General features: G+C 41.5%; 1 protein-coding gene across 1 annotated transcript; it reads right to left on the reverse strand.

The window, feature by feature from the left end:
* Window positions 1-9,922: 9,922 nt before the first annotated feature.
* Window positions 9,923-17,577, reverse strand: LOC104131993 (amine sulfotransferase). The gene is made up of 6 exons (XM_009645224.2): window positions 17,430-17,577; window positions 14,757-14,965; window positions 12,672-12,798; window positions 11,985-12,079; window positions 10,880-11,060; window positions 9,923-10,063 (listed from the first exon to the last, which is right to left on the reverse strand). The coding sequence occupies exons 1-6, from the start codon at window positions 17,569-17,571 to the stop codon at window positions 9,939-9,941; spliced, it is 879 nt and encodes a 292-aa protein (XP_009643519.1). The 5' UTR covers window positions 17,572-17,577; the 3' UTR covers window positions 9,923-9,938.
* Between the last annotated feature and the right edge of the window lie 3,980 nt (window positions 17,578-21,557).

Consider the following 21,557-nt stretch of genomic DNA (forward strand, 5'->3'; position numbering starts at 1 on the left):
TAAAGCAGTCTTTTCAGAGATGTATTGCATGTTCACAGTCCCTTCTAGCATTACTTCCTAAGGCAGGGGCAGAGATTTTTCCCAAATCAAAGTTGCTGCAGCCAGTTTTTTGCTTGAAGAGGCAAGAGCAAAAAAGGCTAGAATATGGCATGCTGCACACAGGCTGTGTGGTCTGAGGAAGTCTCTCTTCCTTGGTAGACTGAGTGGGTAGGGTGGAAGCAGTGGGACCAGTCTTCAAGACTGGTTTGTTCTCACTGCACGTGTCCTTTTTGCCAGCCACTGCAGAACAGCTTTTCCATTCATGGAATGTGCTGTGGTAAGTCTGATTACTGAGTCTTCACTTTCTTCCTCAGAAATAGCTGGAGGGTGGTGGGACTTAGAAGGTTCAGTATTTCTGAAAATAGCAGTAAAATAGCTTGAAAAGAAAAATCCCTTTTTCTGTCTCAACAAAATAGAAGGGTTAATGTATTTTAATGGAAAATATTTCAGTGTAGATTGCACTTAAGTGCTGCCTGCTCGTGGATAACCTGTATTAGTGGTGTGTTCCTAACTGTGGCACTGTAGGCCCAAAAGGAGTACACAGGAGTTTTCCATAAGAATTTCCACCTCAGTACAGCTCTCAGAAGGGAGAGTCCCATGATGAAAACCAGTAAGAATGTGTTCTTTGTGTGGTTTTGGGGTTAGGATTAATTTTTCAGAATACTTCGCAGCAAGCAGTGCTTCTGGAATGTTGTCATTTAAATAATTAAGAGAATGCCGATCTTCACTCATAGCTTTGCAAGTTGTGTTTGCAGCCTTGTTTTCTGTTCTTTCAGCAACGTTTTCATGGCACTCCTGTTACCATTGAGAATTTCCTAAACTGGAAAGCGAAGTTTGATGCAGAACTGCTAGAAATAAAAAGGAAAAAAATGAAAGAAGAGGAACAAGCGGGCAAAAATAAATTAAGCGGTATGATTTAAAACTAGTCCTGAAGTTTTTGCAATGTTACCAGACTATAATGACAAGCCTAAAAGTACTTTTTACACTGGAAGATGATGGTAGTAAATAAACTCTTAATGCAGTATTTGATTATTGTCCTCCATGTCGCAAGAAGTCTTTGGTGCTGATTTTTGAGCTTAATACAAAGCTAATACATTCAGGATTTCTGTTGAAGTCATTAGGGTTCCCAAACTGCGTGCTTAAGCTGCTTCTGTTTTGTGCTAGACAGTATACCACCTGGAGTTGCTACTGACGGGCGTTGTTCTGGCAGAAATAGTTGGGGTTTGTTAAGCAACAAAAAGAATCTGCGTCAGACAGTTTGTTGATTTGGCCTTCGTTGCACTGGCTCATACAGTGACTTCAGATTTCTCAAGCGCGCATGGGAGTTTGGGATGCTGTTGCTGGACTGAAGCGACACAGAGGCTGGCTGCTGCATATGACAAGCTTACGATGACTAGTGAGAATGGCTCTGATGTTTTGAGGAAGAGCTTGTCATAGCGGTGGTTTCAGGCTCTGCGTTCTGCAAATCACAGTTTGTCCAGCAGAAAGGTATCCAGTGGGCAAAATGTGGAGGAAATTACTTTTCTTATGAGAGCCTGTAGGTAAGAATTAAATCTTGGGCATCATCCTCTAGATTCTCCACGGTTTAGCTTTGGACTGGTTTTCCTGTGATGTTGGATCTGCCTTTTAACCTGATTACCTGAGAAGACATGACCAATGTGTGCATCACTGTTATCTTTTCTCCTCCCTTCTGAAGGCTTTTGAAACTTTTGGCTAGTTTTGATGAAATTTAACAGAGATATGGAAATTTTAATGGTAGTAAGTTTTCATGCAAAGGGGACACTCTTGATTCACCTCTGAAGGGAATGCATTTGGGAATCTGCGAAGATGAAATAGTATAAATCAAGCTGCTTCTCATTTTCCTGTTCTTAAAATTATTGTTAGCATGCTGTGTCTATTTTCCTCTATACAAGTCTAGTTTATAGAAGCTCCCTTTACAAAACTAAAAACAGGATTATTCTCGGATGTCATGAGTGTAACCCCAGTAGAAGTAAAAGGTGTCTTAAATGTTTTACCATGAACACCAACCAGTCTTGTTGGCAGAAGCTTGCATAAGCAATGCAAATATAGATGGAAGATGGGTAGTTTATGTGAAGAGAGTCCTGAGCTTTTCTTCCCCTTCCTCCCACTTAGAAAGGCTTCACTTCGCCTTGTGTCATGTTTCCTTCACAGATGTGTGTGTAGGAGCTGGTGATTTGCGTGTAGATCCAAGATTTGTTTTGTAGATCCAAGTTGCTTTTTGAATGGGGAGGGCAGATGAGAAAAGATGGAGGAGGCATCCAATTTCCTTTGCATTCCCACAGAGGATTTCTTGTGGAATGCAAGATGAGGATTGAAGAAATAAGGACTGAGCAAAGGCTGTGGGGCAAAACAGTGTAAATATTCCCACCCCCCGTTAGTAAAGCCTTAGTAACATTAAAGTGACTATAAGAAACAGTGACCCATATCACATGGAAGAGGAGGAAGCCTGTTGGTGTGGAAAAATCCTGGATGAATAATCAAAATATCAGAATGGGGAATGATTTCTAGGAAAAAAACAAACAAACAAAAAAAAAAACCCCAACCCTGCTTGAATTGGTTAATTTGAAAAGCCTAAAATACATGTGCTAACTATTGTTGCCTTAGGTTGGTAGTTATTTCAGAATTCTACTTGCTTATATATATTTTTTTTTTCTAGGTAAACAGCTGTTTGAAATGGATCACAACCTTGACACCTCTGACATCCAGTTCTTGGAGGAAGGTAAATTTCTGTTTGTTTCCACAACTGAAAGACATTGGCTTAAAATAGGTCAAAATTCCTGAGCAAAACCTGTATTATATTTCTGACTTAACATCTTACCTCAGTATCACTTTTACATCAGCACAACTTTCTAAGTAGTACTGTTTTGCAGATTGAACAGAAGTGATTTTAACATCTTTCAAAAACAAAACATTTTCAAGATGTTAAAGCATATTTATTTGCAGTTTTGAGCTTGAGTTGATCTTATTTCTGTTGCTTTTATTCAAGTGTTTAGACTGGAAGCAAAACCAAAAGCAAGAAAAGCAAAACAAAAAACCACAAACAAACCCTGCTGATCTTGAAGTTGTGTGTCCTTCTCTCTGAACCTCAACACAAATAGTAAACATCTTGCAGGTCAAATTAAGTGCTGTTTGCCTCTGTGCAACCCAGTTCTTCATGGGTTTGTGCAGATTTTCTGTGGTCTTACCCAAAATGTCTGATCTGGTGCAAGCTGCAAATTTTGTAAGCCTGTGCCAGAAGTTGTTAAACTTGGAAAATCTGTTGGCAGTGAATCAAATAAATCTACTTACAACTGCCTACCTATTTAATTTTCTGTACCACCTTCTAATATCCTCGTTTAAAAGACTGGGTTTTGAGTTAAGACAATTCTTTAATGTAGCTGAATTATATACAGGTATTGCAAAACACACGTTGGAAGAGAGTCAAGAATTTTCTCGGCAAGTAACAAAAAAAAAAAAAAAAAAATGTTTATGAACATCAGTGAGTATAAACTTGAAGTGGCAGTAATGGGGGAGTTGAGTTTCTTTTAGTTAGAGGGCATGATTTAACCTTGTCTTCCTCCAGAGTGCCTAAAGTGAAGATGGGTTGTTTATGGAACATTTGGCTGTCTCAGGGGAGGAACAGACCTGTATTTGGGCTCTATGCCCAAATGTCTTGGGATCAATGTATTAACTTTTAATCCTGTTGCTATCAGTAATTAAAAATTCCTGTCCTTACTGCTATTTGCATTCTATCATAAATGCAACAGGTTACTGACTGCAATTTAGTATTGCATTACCATGTAATAAGTAATACTAATTTTACAGCTTAAACGGGATAATGGCATTATCTTTTAGATGGAAGTGGTTATAAAGGCTCTTTCATATCCAGTGAAAGAACAGAATCTTATTCAGTGGCCGGAAGGTGTCACTGTTGATACGCACAAATAAAACAGCAGTAGTCCTCAGATTTTATCCTCAGGTCAGCATCATCTTCTTTAGAAGAAAATGTGAAACCATACAAACATTCATCTTGCTCTTAACACTTGAATCTGAAAATGTAGATATATAAACAGTGTGTAAGGTTTTTCTTTAATAAACCTTAGGTGTTTCTGTGGCTGTGGTAGTTGTAACTATTCTAGCTGTGGAGTCCTGAGCTCCTACTTTGACGGTATCTGGGAGAAAGAATCTCTGCTTCTGGGAACTATAAATGTTAAGTTTACTCTCCCAATGGATTCTGAGGTCCTAGGTGACATTTCTCTTGATTGGGTTTTGGTATGAAGGGAAAAAAGCTTCACTTCAGCTGTAAAAAGATAAAATGTGGCATTTCCTTTTCCATATCTGTTTGATATATAAAAAGCCAATTAAGTTAACAGCTACCTACATTGAAGAATGAATATGAAAGCGTTGCGTTTCTTCTTGTTCAGATACTGTTTTCCTACTTGCATGAAAATAAATTAGTTTTCTGTTCTTTGCAGCTGGAAACAGCGTGGAGGTTGATGAATCTTTATTCCAAGAAATGGATGATTTAGAGTTGGAGGATGAAGAGGATGACCCTGATTACAACCCTGTTAATTTAGACAGTGATTAGACTTTTTTGAACTGGCTCTGTCATCAGTATGGACATATGCAAGGAGAGAGGAGCAGGCAGGAAAGCCACAGCATCTGTGGTTTTAGCAATGTGTATCAGGTTTTTTCTTTTTTTCTTTTTCTTTTTTCTTTTTTTCCAAAGACAAAAACCAAAATATTTTAAATCCAGGAGAATGGTCTTCTGATGACTTTCATCATAAATAAATTCACTTTAATATTTCAAATGAAAAATTTAGAGGAACATTGATCTGTCTGAAAATGCTATTCTGTTTTCTTTTATTTTTTCCTTCCCGTTTCTGTAACGTCCTTTGAAGAGATGTGACAACGAGCAAGATGGAAAGATGTTATAGCAAGCGCTAAACACACCTGCATCTGAAGGCTGAGCAGCTGTTCTGCTATCTTCCACCTAGGATTTACATGGGCAGCTTTGGTGAATAAAAGGCATCACATGCTATGCAGGTTGTTTTTAATTTTTTTTTCTACTGAGGAATTTTATAACACTTCAAGTCCGTTCTGGTGCCCCAACCTATCAGTTGTAGATAGGCAGCACTAGTCACCTTTTAATAAGGCATAGCCTTATTAAAGTTTAATGGAAGCCATTTCCATACTACTAGAGTAAAATCTTTGCTAGTTTTAAAATGACTAGTTCAAGTCTGTAGGAAAAAAATCAAGAATGAGATTAAGTCCTCTTAATTTGGTTGATTTGATCAGAGTGCATGGTTTGGTTTTGGTTTTTTTTTCTATTTTGTGCATCAATGATTTTCCATGGAAAAAAAAAAAACACCCAAGGAAAATTAGTTGCTTTTGGCAACAGGCTGTATTGAAACACTCTCAGAGGAGGACAGAATACAGTACCAGGATTTACGGAGTGCTTATAGGCTTGAATGTAATGGGTGTTGGTTTAGAAGCATCTTGTCGGCAGCCCCTAAGGTTGGCACAGCGCACAGTAAAGCTACACAGCAACTCGTGGGTGTTAACCATCCTGCAGAGCTGCTTGTGGAGCTAATGGCTTGAGGTTAGACTCTTCCCTCCCCACCTCAAAAAAAACCTAAAACACTGCAAGAACTGTGGTGTTTAAACATGCTGTGTTTGAGACTGCATCAGCTAGGATGATGGTATGGATGAAGGTTTCAAAAGACGGCTCTCCAAATAGAGAACCTCCAGGCACCTCAATGATTAAACACTGTGTGCTGAATTTTAAAATACTGTTAGTAGACTGCCTTAACTACCCAGCTTCAACCTCTGAAGAGGTTTGCACTAAAGTATCACAGTGCTTAAAGGAATAATAAATTTATGAACTTTAAATATTTAGAAATTCTGTATTCAAAATGAGAAATTTAATTCCAGAAATAATTTAATATTGTACAAGATTCTCTGCTCATATCACTTGAGAACATCTGTTTAGGATGATCTCCTTTAACAGTTTAAGCAGTGTTTTCTTTTTGTATTCAAGATGAATGAGTTTCTAGTACATAAAAATAATGTTCAAGCACCCTGTAAATACTTTTATAAATTAACCATGTGCCTTTGTTCCTACTGTCCTCTATTTGATCTTTTTAATTTTGGCTACTAAGAACTCCAGGCGAGCACCTAGGTTTCAAAGGTAATGTTGTATGTTTCAAAGCAATAAGCAGGATCTGTGTTCCAGCAGAGTTACCAAATCTATTAAAAAATTGTGAGCTAATGTGATGTTAAATCTGACTTTTCCAAAGATACGGTTGGATTGAAAGCTTCATAGTGACTACATCCAGCTTCCTGTGTAATTGCTAGTATGCTGTAAAATGCTGTTCAGCGCTGAACCCGATTTACTTCTGGTATGTCTCAATTCAGCGGCATAAAAACATTTAGCTCTTAAGGCTGCTTTCCATTTTCAGCTATGTATGCTTAAAACTAGCATTTTTTCACAGAAGGAATGAATTAGTTCTCTTTAAATCTGGACTGAATCCAAGAATGCTGCGTAGTCTGTGCAAAATGTGGTAAACTGAGAAAATTTTCCAAGTGGGTCACTGACAAGAATGATCTGCGTATGAGAAAAAGTTTCTCGTTAATGGTATTTCTAGATTAAGGAGATTTTCTAGTCTGTATTCACACTAACATATTTATTGGTTTTCATGCGAGGATGTATAGCTTAAAAGTGCTAAAATGATGTCAAAGACGTTAAAATGTGAAAATGTGTTTTCACTGTTACATTTTGTATTTCAAAGCAGAGGAAATAATAAGGGTTGAAGTGACAAAAAACTGTGTAAAGTCCATTCCTCCAAGCCTTTGGAACAAGTTTCAGTGACTCAGTCTGAACTTCAGATTTGTTTAGCTTTCTCAGCAATTAACATCTGTGCAATAAAAAGGAATTTGAGAGTAAGCTTGGCTGCGTTTGCGTGTTTTAGTTTGCTGAAATGGACTGAGATAAGGTGGGGGGTTTTGGTGGAAGTTTAGGTGAGGTATTTGAAGTTTACTTAGGCACTTTGGATTAGATTGAAGTCTAACTCATATTAATCTAGTAAAATTCCATCGATAAGTTCTGATGGAATTTCAGTAATTCAAAATCATGGTGCTGACAACCTTGCTTGTATCTCGCTTTTAACTTGCTAAGTCCAAAGCTTACACTGTTATGCATGTAGTGAGATGATTGAGTTGCAACACTGTGCTATGACCAGACCTAATTGAGTTTTGATCATCCTGAACTTTTTGAATAGTTGGTGCCTGAGCTCTATTACAATTCAGAGGATGGTGCCCACTGCAGCAAGGTGCTGTAGGAGTACATGCTGCAAAGCCTGGGATTTTGCGTCCAAATTATGACTGCATTATGATCTGCTTTAAAGCCAACAAAACCTAGCTCCTTTTTTTTTCTTTTTTTTTTTTTTGTTTTCTCCCTAATAGGTCAATAGTCAGTGTATTTTGGCCAAAAATGGGGAGCTTGAAATACAATTCCTGTGGGGAGAATCAACTTAAGTCTTTCTTCTACGAGACTTAGAATCATCAGGCTACCTCCAGTTTTAAACTGTGTGGTTGCTGAAAGAAATTCAATGTTTGTTGGACCAGACAGTAGACTGTGCCTGGATACAAGATGCTGATACCCTAGATCCTGAGAGAAAGAGCTATCATGTGAGTGCTCTGTCTTGTGTAGCAGAATCTGGCAGGGCTTTTTTTGTTGTTTGTTTTTTGTGGGGTTTTTGTTGGGGGTTTTTTGTTTGCTTGGTTGATTTTTTTTTTTTTTTTTATTTTTTTTTTAATTTTAAATTAGCCCTTTAGTGCCTTGCAGCTTGGCTCGGAGAAGGAGGGAGAGGGGAGAGGCTTTTCAGGTTCAGTTCTTTGTATTTTTTTGTAAATTGTATTTATTGCTAGGAACTTGATTTTACTTTCTGCACTGCATCCTCATGAAATCTGCAACTGATAGAGTGAGCTGATGCCATTGGGCTGCAGCATACAGTGTCGTGTGGGGTTTATGTGGCTCTTATTGCTATGCTGGGTGTTCCTGTCATTGGAAAAAGTAAAGGTCGATGTCCTGCTTGTAATCAGGAGTTCTGTTTGTAATTGTGGCAAACTCAGCAAAAGGCCTGCGTTAGGCTTGTGACTTTGAACTAGTTTTACCTTTTCTGTGGGCAGGGTAAATATGTACAGGTGGAAAAGTTCACCATGAAGTTCAAACTCAGAGGTCAGCAGATGCGTTGGTTACATCAGTCACATAAGGGGTTTTTTTCTGTAATTTATTTTCTTGGTGTTGGGGATGCAAAGTTCCAGAAGGAAAGGTGGCCTGGCTATGTTGTTGAAGGATGTGGAAATACTCTTCATGTGGGCTAATTATATGAGATCACCTTTGCCTAATAGCAGCTAACAGCATGCTGTGCCTGAAGTAATTCTGTCCAGGAAAAAAGCAGGTACCATGTATCAGAAGACTAAAATGGGTGGATTGAAAATTAGAACAAAGAGCTGGTCACTTGAGACCAGTAATGGATGTAAACAAACATTTTTCAAACAGTTTATGGGAAAGCCAAGGTTAGATGTTCTTTGTCAAATCAAAATGATTATTTGAAATGTTTTTGAAATTGGAAGTTATATCCTGCTGTGGCTGTGACATTGATTCAATAGCAACTGACAGCAATCACCATAGTTGGATCATGTAGACATCATAGCAGGAAGCAGGGATGAGCGTCCAAAACTTGCCTTCCCTGCCAGGGAAGTGGAGTTGGTGTCTGAAAAAAAGTTGGAATAAAACATTTCCTCCTCAGATCATTCCTCCTCACAGAAGATTATTAAAGGGGAAAAAAAAAAATGCTAGAGCTGTATCTGAGACTTAACAGTGTGTACATGGGGAGGGGAGGAACTGCAGCTCTAGTTTGTGAGTAGTTCCAATGGAGAGAGCTGAGAAATACATAGGAGTTGGACTTCCCTTTGTAAGCAAGATGAAAGGCATTACTGTCTACAAAGATGAATATATCATAGGCCAGTGGAGCTACTGAATTTGCAAATATTTTTTGAGTTGATAGAAAAAAAAATCTGGAGATACGTCTTTGTACTTATCTTAGGGGAAGCCCATGGGCAAGCTGCTGGGTGGAGCTGAATCACGGACAGGTTAAACCATGGTAGTGGATCAGAAAATACGTGAAGAAGGACGTAGTCATAGGTATCTGGTAGTTTTTTACATCAGTAGCTCTAGCAAGTCATCAGGTATGATAAAGTGGATGCTCGCTTAAAGACTGTTATGATTATAGCTTGTGTTTTTTCTTAGTATTTCAAGTAGCAAATCGTCAAGACGTGACCTCAAGAACCATAACAGACAGCTCAATGAAGTGTTTCAGACAGTAGAGAATGCACCAGAGAATGCAACATAAGGTCACTTTAATAGCAAATGGTTGAATACCAGTGTTTACCAAAGAAAGGGGAACTCAGACATATCAAAACATAACCATACCACAGTTGGTCAATCTTACTTCCAGTCTGGACATTGAAGGTTCTACCAAAAGAAGCCTCATGAAATGCAGAAGTGGAACATTTTTCAGAAAGTTTTTAGCAGCACCTATCTATCCTTACTTGGTTATCTACAACCCTGGCAGTATTAAAGGCAATGAAAGTAAAAGCAAACATGAAGAAAAGAAGTCAGTTCACTAAGAAAGTTAATTAAAATACCTTGTAAAATTACAAACAGGAAACCTGTAGAGTTTAATAACTTCCTCAAATGACTCACATTTTGTGACTGAGTTGTCATCATTATTATTTCTATAACATAGCTGAAAATGGATCTGTTTTCTTCTTCCAGAGCTTCAGATATGTCCATCCAATATAAACACCAAAGGATGATGAAACTCATAACCAGCCTACATTTCATCATTAATATCCCAGATGAATTTGATGGGCAGGGTCCTCATTTTCTCCTGAAGAACTTCGTCAAACCTTTCACTCTGTGCCACTGTCATGATGTTTTTCCAGTCTCCAACAGTGCCTGAGGAAAGAGGCAGCAAAGGGGAGGTGAGAAGCAGAACATGCACCTCCCTGAAGCCCGCTGCAAACAGTGAGTGCTCGTCTTGGGAAGCAGTTCCTGGCTTCCTCAGCATCTCCCTATCGCTGGCCTGCCAAGTGAGGCTCTGTGTGCTCTTTTGATGACGTGCTTCCAAATCTAGGTGCTGTGAATAAAAGATGGCATAGACCTATAATCCTGGCTCCTCATAAAGTTATTCAACTCATTTGTTCTGCTGTTTTACTGATTCCTTAGAGATCAAGGAGGAAATTATTAAAAGCACCACCTCTTGTTTTTTCTCTCAGTGCACCACTCTTTAATCCCTGGCGGTGTCTTCCTACACTGAGCATCAGGACATCTTAGGAATGCCCAGGAGCCCAGGGACGCCATGTATGGACTTGGAGGGTGGTTGGTTGAGAAGGTCTATGCTCACACCATTAAGGTGGCTCTTGCCTTGAAAAGTAAGAAACAATAAAAAAAAAAAAAAAAAAAAAAAAAAAAAAAGTATTATCTTAACCCTGGCTCGGCACAACCCTTAAATGCTTTCCTGTATCTGACAGGCCTGTTCTAACTTGGTTTACAAGCAGTGAAACATTACCTTTTTATTATCCTCAGGAAAATATGGTAAAATCGCTAATGATCCCTGAGCAACAGACCTGCTCTTACAAATTTAATTTGCCACTAACCTGAACTCTCCTTCTGAAAATGGGGCATTCCAGCTGAGACCAGAAGCCCCAGGTTCATCTCACACCAAGAAGTGTGGGATTAAACAGTTGTTGCATTGGACTGCTTCGACTTTACCTTTTCGTAGAAAGCTGCCCTTGTCTTTTGCTGCCATGCTGTCTGGCAAGTTCTCGTAGTTTGCCCTGGGATCTCTTCTCATGTTCTCAAATGTAGCCTGTCTCACAACACTGTCCAGTTCTTCTTCGCTCAGCTTCTTGCCTAGGAAGTTGCAGATCTTCAGCACAGCGCTTCTGAGATCCTGCAATAATGTTACTTCAAAGAGTCTTGATGATGCAAAAAACTAAATGCATACAGTAGCAGAATACAGGATAATAAAAGACATACATACATTTGGGTGCAAAACTGACCCTAATTTTTATGTGAGCATAGTCTCGCTTGCACCAGTTGAATACTAGAGAGCAGTGATGCTGTAGCTCACTGCAGCAGTGTGCCCTCGGAGACGAGGAATTCTGTGTTCTGCTCCCCATGCTGCAAACCCAGCCTGCATCTTGTGTTAGATGCCCTGGCAAAATCACTGCTGGAATCACACCTGTTGCTGTGAATGTACTCAGCCCTGGGAGGGGTTGTCAGTCTTGTCCTGGCAAGGGACTTGACATGAGCAATCACAGGCTCCAAAGGGCGAGGGACCAGCGCAGTGGCACGTGGCGTGGATTGCGCTGTCGTGGCTGGGGCGCTCGGGGGCTTGCCCATGAGGAGAAGGGCAGCCATCCTGGAGAAACGAGAAGCCGCACAAAGGTGTGGGCTGCCACCAAGCAGGAAACTTCTGGTCAGCAATTTGGGAGCTCCTCAAATACTTTAAAGCCTGCCTCTTCCATACTTCATTCCTATAGCGGAACTGTTCTTATGACCACAGCATTCCTGTTGAAGGCGCTGGCAGAAGTCTTGTTCTGTACTATTTTAGAAAGAGTTTTTTGGGGTAGCAGTTGAAGATAACTTCTGTCATGTTGGAAAGTGTTTTACCTAATGATTGTCCAGGAATTTATAAGACCTTGAACCAGTGAGACAAATTACTTACTTCATCCTCTCAGAAGTCTCAATTTGAATCTACTCCACAAGGGATTAAGCACTTTCCAATATGAAGTGTAATTATAAAGAGCTGTCTGAAAATGCACTCAATATAGGAAGAGAATATCTTGAATACAGTGATACTAATTGACCTCACCTTTTTCATTTCTTCATAGGTAAGGAAGAGTATATTGAAATCCTCTGCATGACTGTACCAGCCTTCAACGTGATCCAGCCACGAACTGGCAAATACTTAGTAAGGGAAATTATTAAAACAAAAAAATAAATATAAATACCATTAACAGCTAGCAGTAAAACAGTAAAATTGTCAGTCATTTAGTCTTTGAAAGGTTTTTTTTAAATAACATTTTTTTATAATTTGAGGGATGCATGCTCACAGTCTTTGCGACAATTCTCCAAGCTAATGTGGCAACTCCCCTTTTGTTTCTAGTAATCTGAACTAATATCGGCAGAAGCAAAAAACTACTCTACCTTTGCTGTACAGTGTCTATCCTTATGGGTTCAGCTCCACTAACCAAGTGCAGAAAGTGTTAAGAGATTTTTCAGTCATAACGGTTACATCCTGAGTCAGCATCCAATTCAGATAGATAAAATAAGCAGCTTGCATGTCATTGGGGAGCAGCAAAGCCGTGACTACGCTACTCCCTTTGGACCAGCTTTCATCAGAAAATGGTGTCAAGCTCAGCCAGCCTCTGCAGCATTGGATTCAGGTTACAGCATAGCTGAGGATTCTGGTGGTTGATATTTATTGATATAATTAATCTCCATTCGATCTGAGGTCATGGAATAGGATTTAGGCTCCTTAGTAAAGAAGACATCCTACCTTTGCCAGCTAAAAATCTCTCCATAAAAAGGTTAAAATCTGGTACTTCCTCTAGTGTGGACATGAATTTGGAGAAGTGGTAGTAAGAAACCATGACATCCTTAGGGTTCCTGGTAACATAAATAATCTGCAAAACAGTAAGAAGACTAGACTCAGAGATATTAAAGGACTCCATTACCCTGACCATCGGTTCATTTTTCCATACAGATCCCACTAAAAATGTGTGAAACTGGTTTGAAGGTGACAGTCACATTAGGTAGATTCTGGATAACAGTGCTGTCGATTTGTTTGTAGGTGGTGATATTCCTGTAGTTGCAGTCGTTCAGTGCCAGCGGCTGACTCTCTTCACGGGCTCAGTGTTACAGGCTTCAGTGATACTGTTCACTTGTGCAAGGCAGTCAGGTCGCATAACAGCACTAGAAAATTGTAAGGTTGATTCAGCTTCACATTTCTGTGAAGTACTCTGTGACCTAAACTGCTGGCCTGTGGTGCTGGTGCCAGAGGCAGCACGCAGGCAAATTTTGAACGACTTGTAAGAGGGAGCCCTGGCATCTTAAAATAAGGAGCTGTTATGAGCAAGGTTTATTTTGGCTCCTGCTGACTCCTGACCACTTGAGAGCTGCTGCCCCAGGCACAGAGCAGGCAGCACCAGTGAGATGGGCAGCCTTCTGCCTCTCGACTGGCGGCATGTCCCAGCTTCTACTAAGTTTCTGTTCCTTAGCACTCAGTGTCTAATTAGGGAGTGAAAATAGAGCCTGACATGTTGCCCTTAGGAGGTTACAAACATTTGCATGGAGAGACAGAATAATCGTGCTCTCAGACTGCCTTTCTAACTGGGTAAAATGACTTCTTTTGATTCCTGCTTAATTGAAAATTTACCCGATTATCTTTAGCAAAACCAAACCATTATTTCCAAAGTGTATAAGACAAGGATTCCTAAACGTGTTGAAGGAAAACTCAATGAATGCCTAATTCGAAAGCTCTGACAATGAAATCACAGAAGTTATTCTGTGGTTTGATACAAAATATGAACAACCTGAGTTACATATTCAAGCAGAGGTGGAAAAGATCCCTCACGAGCAATACTTTGCTGAAGTTGCAACTCTTTCCAAATTTTCTGACATGCATGTGATTTTGGGGCAATTTTCTCAGTCTTTGTTGGGCATCATTTGGGTTTCAAATCTTCTGCATGTGAGCTTTCTCTTCCAAACTTCACTGGTACTGTGAAGAAAGTGGTGAGCATGTTACAGATTCCCATGACACCTGCATCTGTGGAGGAGGTAGCAGCAGCAGGAAGAGCTTGCCTCCACAGCCCCTGTGGGCAGAGCAAAGCCACAGCTCTCCGTTCACTCTGCCATGGGAAGCCCTACATCAGAAATAAGGATGGAAGGGGCAGACGTCATTGGGACCACTGTAAGAAAGACTGGCAGAAGTATGAGATCCTTTGCCAGACAGCGAAGTAACAATTTGCTGTAAGGCAGCTAAGGCAATTCTCGGTGTGCTGTTAGAAGTATACATCCTATATACATCTTCAGACTTGCCTGTCTGTCCATGTTCTGTCAGTGAGCCTTAGTGTGGTTCACCTGTCTGGTTACACCTGTCTCTAAGGAGGCATTTTCCATGGGAGACAGGCCCTGAGCTATGGCGCAGTTCATGATGGAGAGTCCTGTTCAGAAACTCACAGCGCTGGGCAGCAAGAGAAGGCAGTTTTCACATACCCTCTCTACCTACTACAGTCCCATCCTACTCATATTTTCAGTGTGGGGGACTTTTTTTCAAACTTATAACTTCATTGAAATAGGATTTTTTCACAAGGGGAAAATCAGTGCAGATCTTTGACCCTGGCAGATCCTCCTGAGATGCACCACCCCTCTCTCTAACAGGGTTTGGGCTGAAAGATTTGGCAAACAGACACAGAAGAAACAGGCTTTAGAGGGTCCCTGATCTCTCCATGTATACAAAGCAGGTGATATTTATACCAAGACACGGGGAACTGAAAGAGGAAAAAGGTAGGATTTGGACCAATTCACTGAGGCAAATTGGCATGATTGGTTTTAAGGAAATTGTAAAAATAACGTCACTTACACGTCCTCTTTTTTTTCTCAGGTCTCTTGGAACTAAGTAGTGAGGCAGGTGGGTGGCAAAAACACGAGGCAAAGGAAGATTTGCATAATCCTCATCTCCCATTTTATATTCCAGCCATGGGATTCTCTTCATGATCTCCACATTTTCTGTTCCATTACGGTGGCCTTCATGAATTATTAAGCTCAAAATGTTCTGAGTCCACACAGTTCCTGAGGAGAAAACCTTTGTATTTGAATTCTGCTTCATTTTTTTTTTTTTAATTAAAGATAGTATGTGCTCATAAACAGAGCCTCTGCACAGCTACAGTGAGTTTCAACTTTGTGAATATAAATACAACCTCACATACTGAGGAAAGCAAACATTGCCCTGGTGACTGCTGAGTGCAGAAGGGAAGCATGTTTTTGTTTTGTCCTTGCAGAAAAGCCATGGCCAGTAACTAAACCTTCGCTTCCTTCACCCAGTATATTCAACTTCCACACAAACTATGTCCTCACCATCTTGTGGCAACAAGAATTGCTGCATCTTCGTGGGCCACGCACCTGAAAATACCTCGTACCGAGCAGATCTGGAAAAGACCTCTGCCTCCAGAACTCCTGCAAAGTGTTGTGAGATGTTGTGAAACAAACAGCTGGTAACACTACATTTGTAAAGCACAAATGAGCCCCATAAAGCAAATGCTTGTGGCAACAGGCTCTCTAAAGTTCCTTGGGGAAGGTCTGACTCCTGGGACACAGCTGCTGGCAAGGATGATCTAAAAAGGTGGGACCCTGAAGGTGACTGACTGCTGTGCCAGTATGTCTTCGTGTGCCAGCTGGTGATGGTGGGGGCAAATTCTTGGACTATGAGCAGAGCTGTTTAGCTCCAGGTCCCCTGGTCTTCTCAGCACTCTACTAGCGCTGGTTCCTTTCCTCTTTTATACCATAGGCCAGTGAAGACAGACACTTGAGCAAATCCAAATCAATGCCGAAGACGATTGAATTATTGCTGTAGGTTACCCTGAGCAAGCACAGAGAAAGGAAGGCATCTGAAAACGAAGCCTAATTATCCTCACCTAAGCCTAATTAAGACCTCACCTGTGAAGGAAGCTCTTGGTTCTGGAGGTTAGACTGTATGCATGATGTAGATTTAAAGTCACTGGGCAAGAAAAAGAAACAGCCCTAGGATTCAGAGGAACAAAACCCAGTGATTTCACAGCTGTGTTGGCTGTCTTGCACTGCTTGGCATAATCAGCCTGGACAATTCTGCGCAGTGGTAGAAATTCAACAGAAGGATTGGAGGGTACCTTGGATTGATAACTGGTGAGGAAGAAAGAGGATGGTGGGGCAGGATAGAGCAGAAGGTGTAAATGAGAGAGAGGTGACATTCTGTGCAATTCCTCTCAAAATCATCTTCCAACTTTTTCCTGTCCCAGGGTAGCCAGGCAACTTTGCAATATGAAACTCCTACTTCCAAAGACGTGCTATCTCAGTACCATAACTTCTTTATCCCTTAAATATTGCCTTCTCATCCTCCCTCTCTGCCTTACTTGGGCAGCTCACCCCGGTGCTGCCTGACGATGAGCTGGCATGGCCTGGGCTCCCTGTCCCCTCACTCTGTCGCCCACAACCCCTCCACAGGCTTCTTGTATCACGTCTACCTTCATAACCACACCTGGTGCTCCTTGTCACTCCTTCTGGGCTTCCCTCAAGAATGTCTTTCTGCCTCAGGTATTTCACTGAATACCTGAGGGAATAGTGAATTCCAGCAAGATGTTCAGTGACACTAGGAAAACGACGTATGCTAACAAGACATGGGTTATGTTATCTGAAGGCTGTGTCTTGAAGGCTGCTGAATAAAACTAAAGATAAGTAAGTGGCATAGGTTCCTGAGAATGCAAACAGAAGAGGATAGCAGGGACCTTGAAAGTACAAGTACAGATTGGTACCAAACATGTCAAGGCTTTAGTCATAAATCACCGCTTGATGCATGATCAAGTCATTAATTACTAATCACTAAGGAAATGTGTTCTTGAAAAGTGGGTAGGCCAGTTTCAGAGCATAAAGTGAACCTGTATGGAAACATATGGGTCTAGGCATGTCAAGGCTTTAGATTTCATGACAGACAACAGTGAAGCCAGGTAGTTGCTCAGTTGCATTTGCTTCAGAAATAGGAACACAAAATGCAAAATTCATCACACTAGTATCCTGTATTGCTGTGTAGGTAAATAGTACTTCATTATCCTTGAAAGGAGGCATATATCATTGCCTCACATTTGCTCCTGCTTAGTTGCAATTTGGATGCAGCAACCCCCAAACCACCTTCCATGTGAGCCTACAAATCATGTCAGATATCCCACAATCATCTCCAACTCTCATGCACCCAGCCCTACCAAAACTGTATATGTGTTTTGTGAGGCACAGGAGGTCATTTTAGTTTATATGTAGCCTGCTCTGAGTACACCTACAAGATTGACTCCAAGAATGAGGTAGACCAATTTGGTTGGAGACAGGCAGGAACCTTGTGCCTGGCTGTTCAGGCCCATGGCTATGCAGGGGGTAGTACTTCATGCTACACTGCATATACTCAGAGATGGTTCAGGTCTAAAGGCAAAGCCAGCAACCCCAGGTACTTCTGCAGTTAGATGGCTGAATAAAGGCAGATTTTCCCCTGCTTCAGAAACAATTCCAGTCTTACCTGATTTTGGGTAAGTAGCTATAAATGTGTCGCTGTCTTTGATTTCAAAATCCTCCAGGGAAGCTACATACTCAAGAGAAGTATAACTTGCAACAAAATAAAACCCTTTGTATTTTAACAGATATTCTTTTGATGGTTCCATTGTTAATCTGTTGCCCTTATAGGCAAATAACCTGCAAAAAGAAAATATAAAGTTATATCTCTTTCTTTGGTTGTCATCTCACAGAAACAAACAAACAAGCAAATGAGTAATTCAAACAAAGAATCCAGTGCTGGAAAATTTTAGCAAAATGCATTTCAGGAAAATTCTGGAAACTATACACTTGAAATTTAGCTTTAGAAGCTTAACTTTAGACTTTCACAAGAACATCACTCAGGATATATTTCTAATGAAAAAAAAAGAAAGAGCAATACTCTTTACCCATATACAAGTGTATGCTATGTGAATGTAAGAACTAATGTAAGTGAAGACAACCTATGTAAAAATCATTTGTCGAGATCCCTCTAGGATCTGAGTGAGTGTAGAGTTTTCTTTGGGATGTCAGTAGCTCTTGAACAGAGCTAGCTTAACTACCACGCTCTCATTCTGAATTTTGTGGCTGAAAATTCTGTTCAGAATGTCTTACTACAATTTTTCCTCCTTCTACTTATTCTCTGTCTCATTACTAATGTTATACAACTAGGGTGGGTAATCATGAATGTGTGTTGTTTTCTTAAACATGCCTACCAGTTTTATGAGATGTTGTCTTGTGGCTCATTAACACCATTGCCATATATTTGCCAGAAAAAGACATTAATCATCGCTGTTGGTGTGACCAAGGAAGAGCAAACGCTTGGGGAGATACAGGAAAGTAACAGAGAGCCTGAAGAGAGAGGCTGACCTTGTAGCTGAGCCAGAGCCAAATGGAGCATCTACGTTTGAAGGTTTTGGTCTGTGTCTCTTCTGCACTCTTTAAGCTGAACGATACATCCATGGATTTCAGTGAGCTTAACACCCCTTTCTCCCCCTCCCTGCTCTGCAGATGAACTATTTATTAAGACGTTACATTAGACAATGTACAAACCTTGGCAGAAATCACATAAGCAAGTTCACTTCCAGACTTGGGTAACACAAACGTTGTCTTATGTGGGTTAAAATATATTTGGAAAGAGAGACTTTCCTATGTGGAATTTCATCTGGGTCCCCTGCTTTCTCCTTGCAATGTGACCATTCCCATGCCCTCTTGGCCTGCTGTGCTTGCCATTGCTTCACCGTTGGGGTATCACTTTTGCCCAGATTTGTCAAATCAGCCCACTGTGCAAGGCATACCGGCCGAGCGATCCGAATTCACCACAAGAGGCCATCCTTGGAAATGAGGCCTCCAATCCCACCTCTCATCCTTAGCTTCTCTCCAGCTCTGCTTCCCCTTGGCCTTCCTGGTCTGTGAACTCCCCGCGAGCCTGGCCCTGCGCCGCCGCACTGCTGCCTTTGGTGGGAGCACTGCCCTTCAAGCCGCGCGGCCCAGGACGAGGACGAGGATGAGGAGGATGAGGATGAGGATGAGCGAGGACGAGGCAGTGCCCTCCCACCCCAAGCCCCCGGGGATCTCCGGTGGTGTGGCTGCTCAGGCTGCCTGGCAGGGCAGGGGAAGGGGCGCAGCGGCCACTGCCACGACCAGGGGCACCCGCTGCCCACCCTGCCCGGGCAGACTGGGCCACGTTACCTCCAGTGGATGCAGGAGGGAGGGCACAGGGGTGTCCCTCAGATGCGGCACAGGCTGTGGCAGGCCCTGATCTAAACAACTCCTTGGGCATGCAGTGCTACCAAGTCTTAAGACAAACACACACCTTAGTTTTCTGAGTTTAATCAAATTTACCTTCTTCTATTAACACCTGCATTCGGTATCGTTAGACAACAAAAAAAACTCCTTCGACTGTGGCCTGGGCCATGGCTGGGGCCGGGAGGGGAGCGAGGGGAGCGAGGGGAGGGAGGGGGGCTGGTGCTGCATGCGACGCGGGGCTGCCTGCCTCAGCTCACGGCGACAGGCGCCCACCCGCCTCAAAGCCTGCAAGGTGCTTCATCCAGCCTGACGGCGAAGCCCGCGTTTCGCTGACTGAAAACAACCCCCAGCAAAACGGAGCTCTAAACAGGGAAAACCCCCACTTCTAGAAACCAAGGAACCGGTACACTTTAAAATTCAAGCTGTGATAACAAAGCTAGGGAAGTCCTAAGAATGCAAAGGTATGGAACATGAGTGAAAAATGTTGCTGGTAATGGAGAAAGAGCAAGGAATTTGTGGGGAAAAAAAAGGCAGCACATTCAATGCACAGATACAGAGTGCACCTTCTTGACCTCATTCTGTCAAAACTGTGAGTTTTTAGATCACTTTTGGACAAAGGTTATTGCACTGCTTGTTTCTTACAGATGTATGAATATACCATGAAAAAAAGCCTTGCCCTGTTTTCCTGGAAAGCCTATTCAAGATCTAGTGTATATGACAGGAGAAAAAATAAACATTCAGGTGTGCTCATACCAGCCAGCCACACAGCTCAAAAATCTGTCTCCAAATGCAGGCACAAAGCCAGTTAAACTCCTAAATCCGCAGTGACCGCACACTTTTACTCTATTTATTTAATTATTTCACAGCTATGACTCCATTTTCTTGAGTTGAGTGATACAGAAAAGCCCACATGGGACTCCAGTTTTCATACCAGCACCAAGATGACCCTGCTCTGGGCAGCCGTCCTCCTGCCCAACAGGGACCAGCTCTAGCCCCTAGTTCTCTGCAACTCTTTCTGGCAGCGCATGCCAAAACGCCTGTTAAGAGAGGTCTATGTTCGATCATTATTATTTTATTGAGAGGGTGATAGAGCATCATTTCACTCACGGATCTTCTGTTCTAATCATTTCAGGCATACTTACCTCCGCTGCGCTCTGTTCGGTGCCCACGGAGACGTATACTACTACTTCTCAGCTGGGTGAATGCGAGTAATTCTAGAGACATGTGAGCTGTCACGCTTCCTTTTAACTGAGATGTGAACCCGTGGACACTGTGCTGGTTGGCTTGCTTTCAATATTTGCTTATCTTTAACACAGACAGTGATTAGAGGACTAATATAACTCAGGATAAAAGTGAAAGCAACCAGGAAGATTTTTGAAGTTATTTAAATGCTCATTTTGATTTCTGTTCCTCCTTTTTTTATCAACAGCATTATTGAGGAAGATTGGAGAGGAGCAGAGGTGAATAAAATCTTTTCCTTTTTGCTAGATTTTGGGGTTTTTTTCTCAGCTTTCACTGAACTTTTGCCCAAATTGGTTTTTATCTCCAAGCTATGTGTGACAATAGTCCCAAAGAATAGCCTGAATCCACTGCTCCACCAAAGTGGTTGATCAGACCGGTCCAGCATGGTCTCAGCCACGAGGCTGGAATGAGGTACTTGGGTTAATCACGTCTATGTGTTCACGTTAAGTTTTTCTGTGAGGTATTTTATAAGTGAAATAAAATAATGCCCGAGACATTTCTCAATGAAACCTGCACTCCAACATCACAAAGAAGAATATTTTGTTCCCCAGTTCTGTGTTGTATTTTGTACGGGATTACTTTTTAACCTGGGTCAGTTCCTGAGGTAGTCTCCGAACTTGCACAACCAATCAGTCAGGTTGGTCAGAATGTGAATGAGCCAGAAAGAGGAGCAGGGCTGTGGATTTTTTTCACCACAGAGGAAACACAGTTTTGCTGTGATTAAGATCACTGAGATTAAGCCTGTTCTGCTTTGCTTTCTGCTCCAGTCAGGCATGTCTCTAGTATTTTGTAACTGAAATTTCTATTCTAAGTGTTTAATAATAATGAAAGACAGTATTTATTGATCCGAAAACCAGACAGGGAGGTGCCCCACCGGATGTTCCAGTCCCTGCCACATCACTCTGAAGAATCCAAAGAGTAAAAGCGATGGCCCCACCACATCAGCTTCGTGAACTAGCTGGAGAGCCAACGAGGTGTGAGTTGGGGCAAGAAGCGGTATTTTCCAGTGAAAAGAAATAGAGAGTAAAGGCATTTGGCCTTTGAGCAGATAGTGAGTGGGGAAAACACATGAATCCTAAGGATATTCTGAAACGTCAGCATCCTAAAGCTAGGATTTGTCCCTGCT

The sequence above is a fragment of the Egretta garzetta genome, unplaced genomic scaffold (genome assembly GCF_000687185.1).
Source record: "Egretta garzetta isolate BGI_Z169 unplaced genomic scaffold, ASM68718v1 scaffold18, whole genome shotgun sequence".
Lineage (NCBI taxonomy): Eukaryota > Metazoa > Chordata > Aves > Pelecaniformes > Ardeidae > Egretta > Egretta garzetta.

Bases quoted from the DNA above. Each gene is read 5' to 3' on its own strand.
- LOC104131993 (XM_009645224.2), bottom strand. From the start codon at position 17,571: ATGGAACCATCAAAAGAATATCTGTTAAAATACAAAGGGTTTTATTTT. The intron at 14,966-17,429 runs GTAAGACTGGAA...TTTTCTCCTCAG, and splicing joins AGCTACTTACCCAAAATCAG to GAACTGTGTGGACTCAGAAC. The intron at 10,064-10,879 runs GTAAAGTCGAAG...CTCTTTCCTCAG, and splicing joins GGGCAGCTTTCTACGAAAAG to GCACTGTTGGAGACTGGAAA.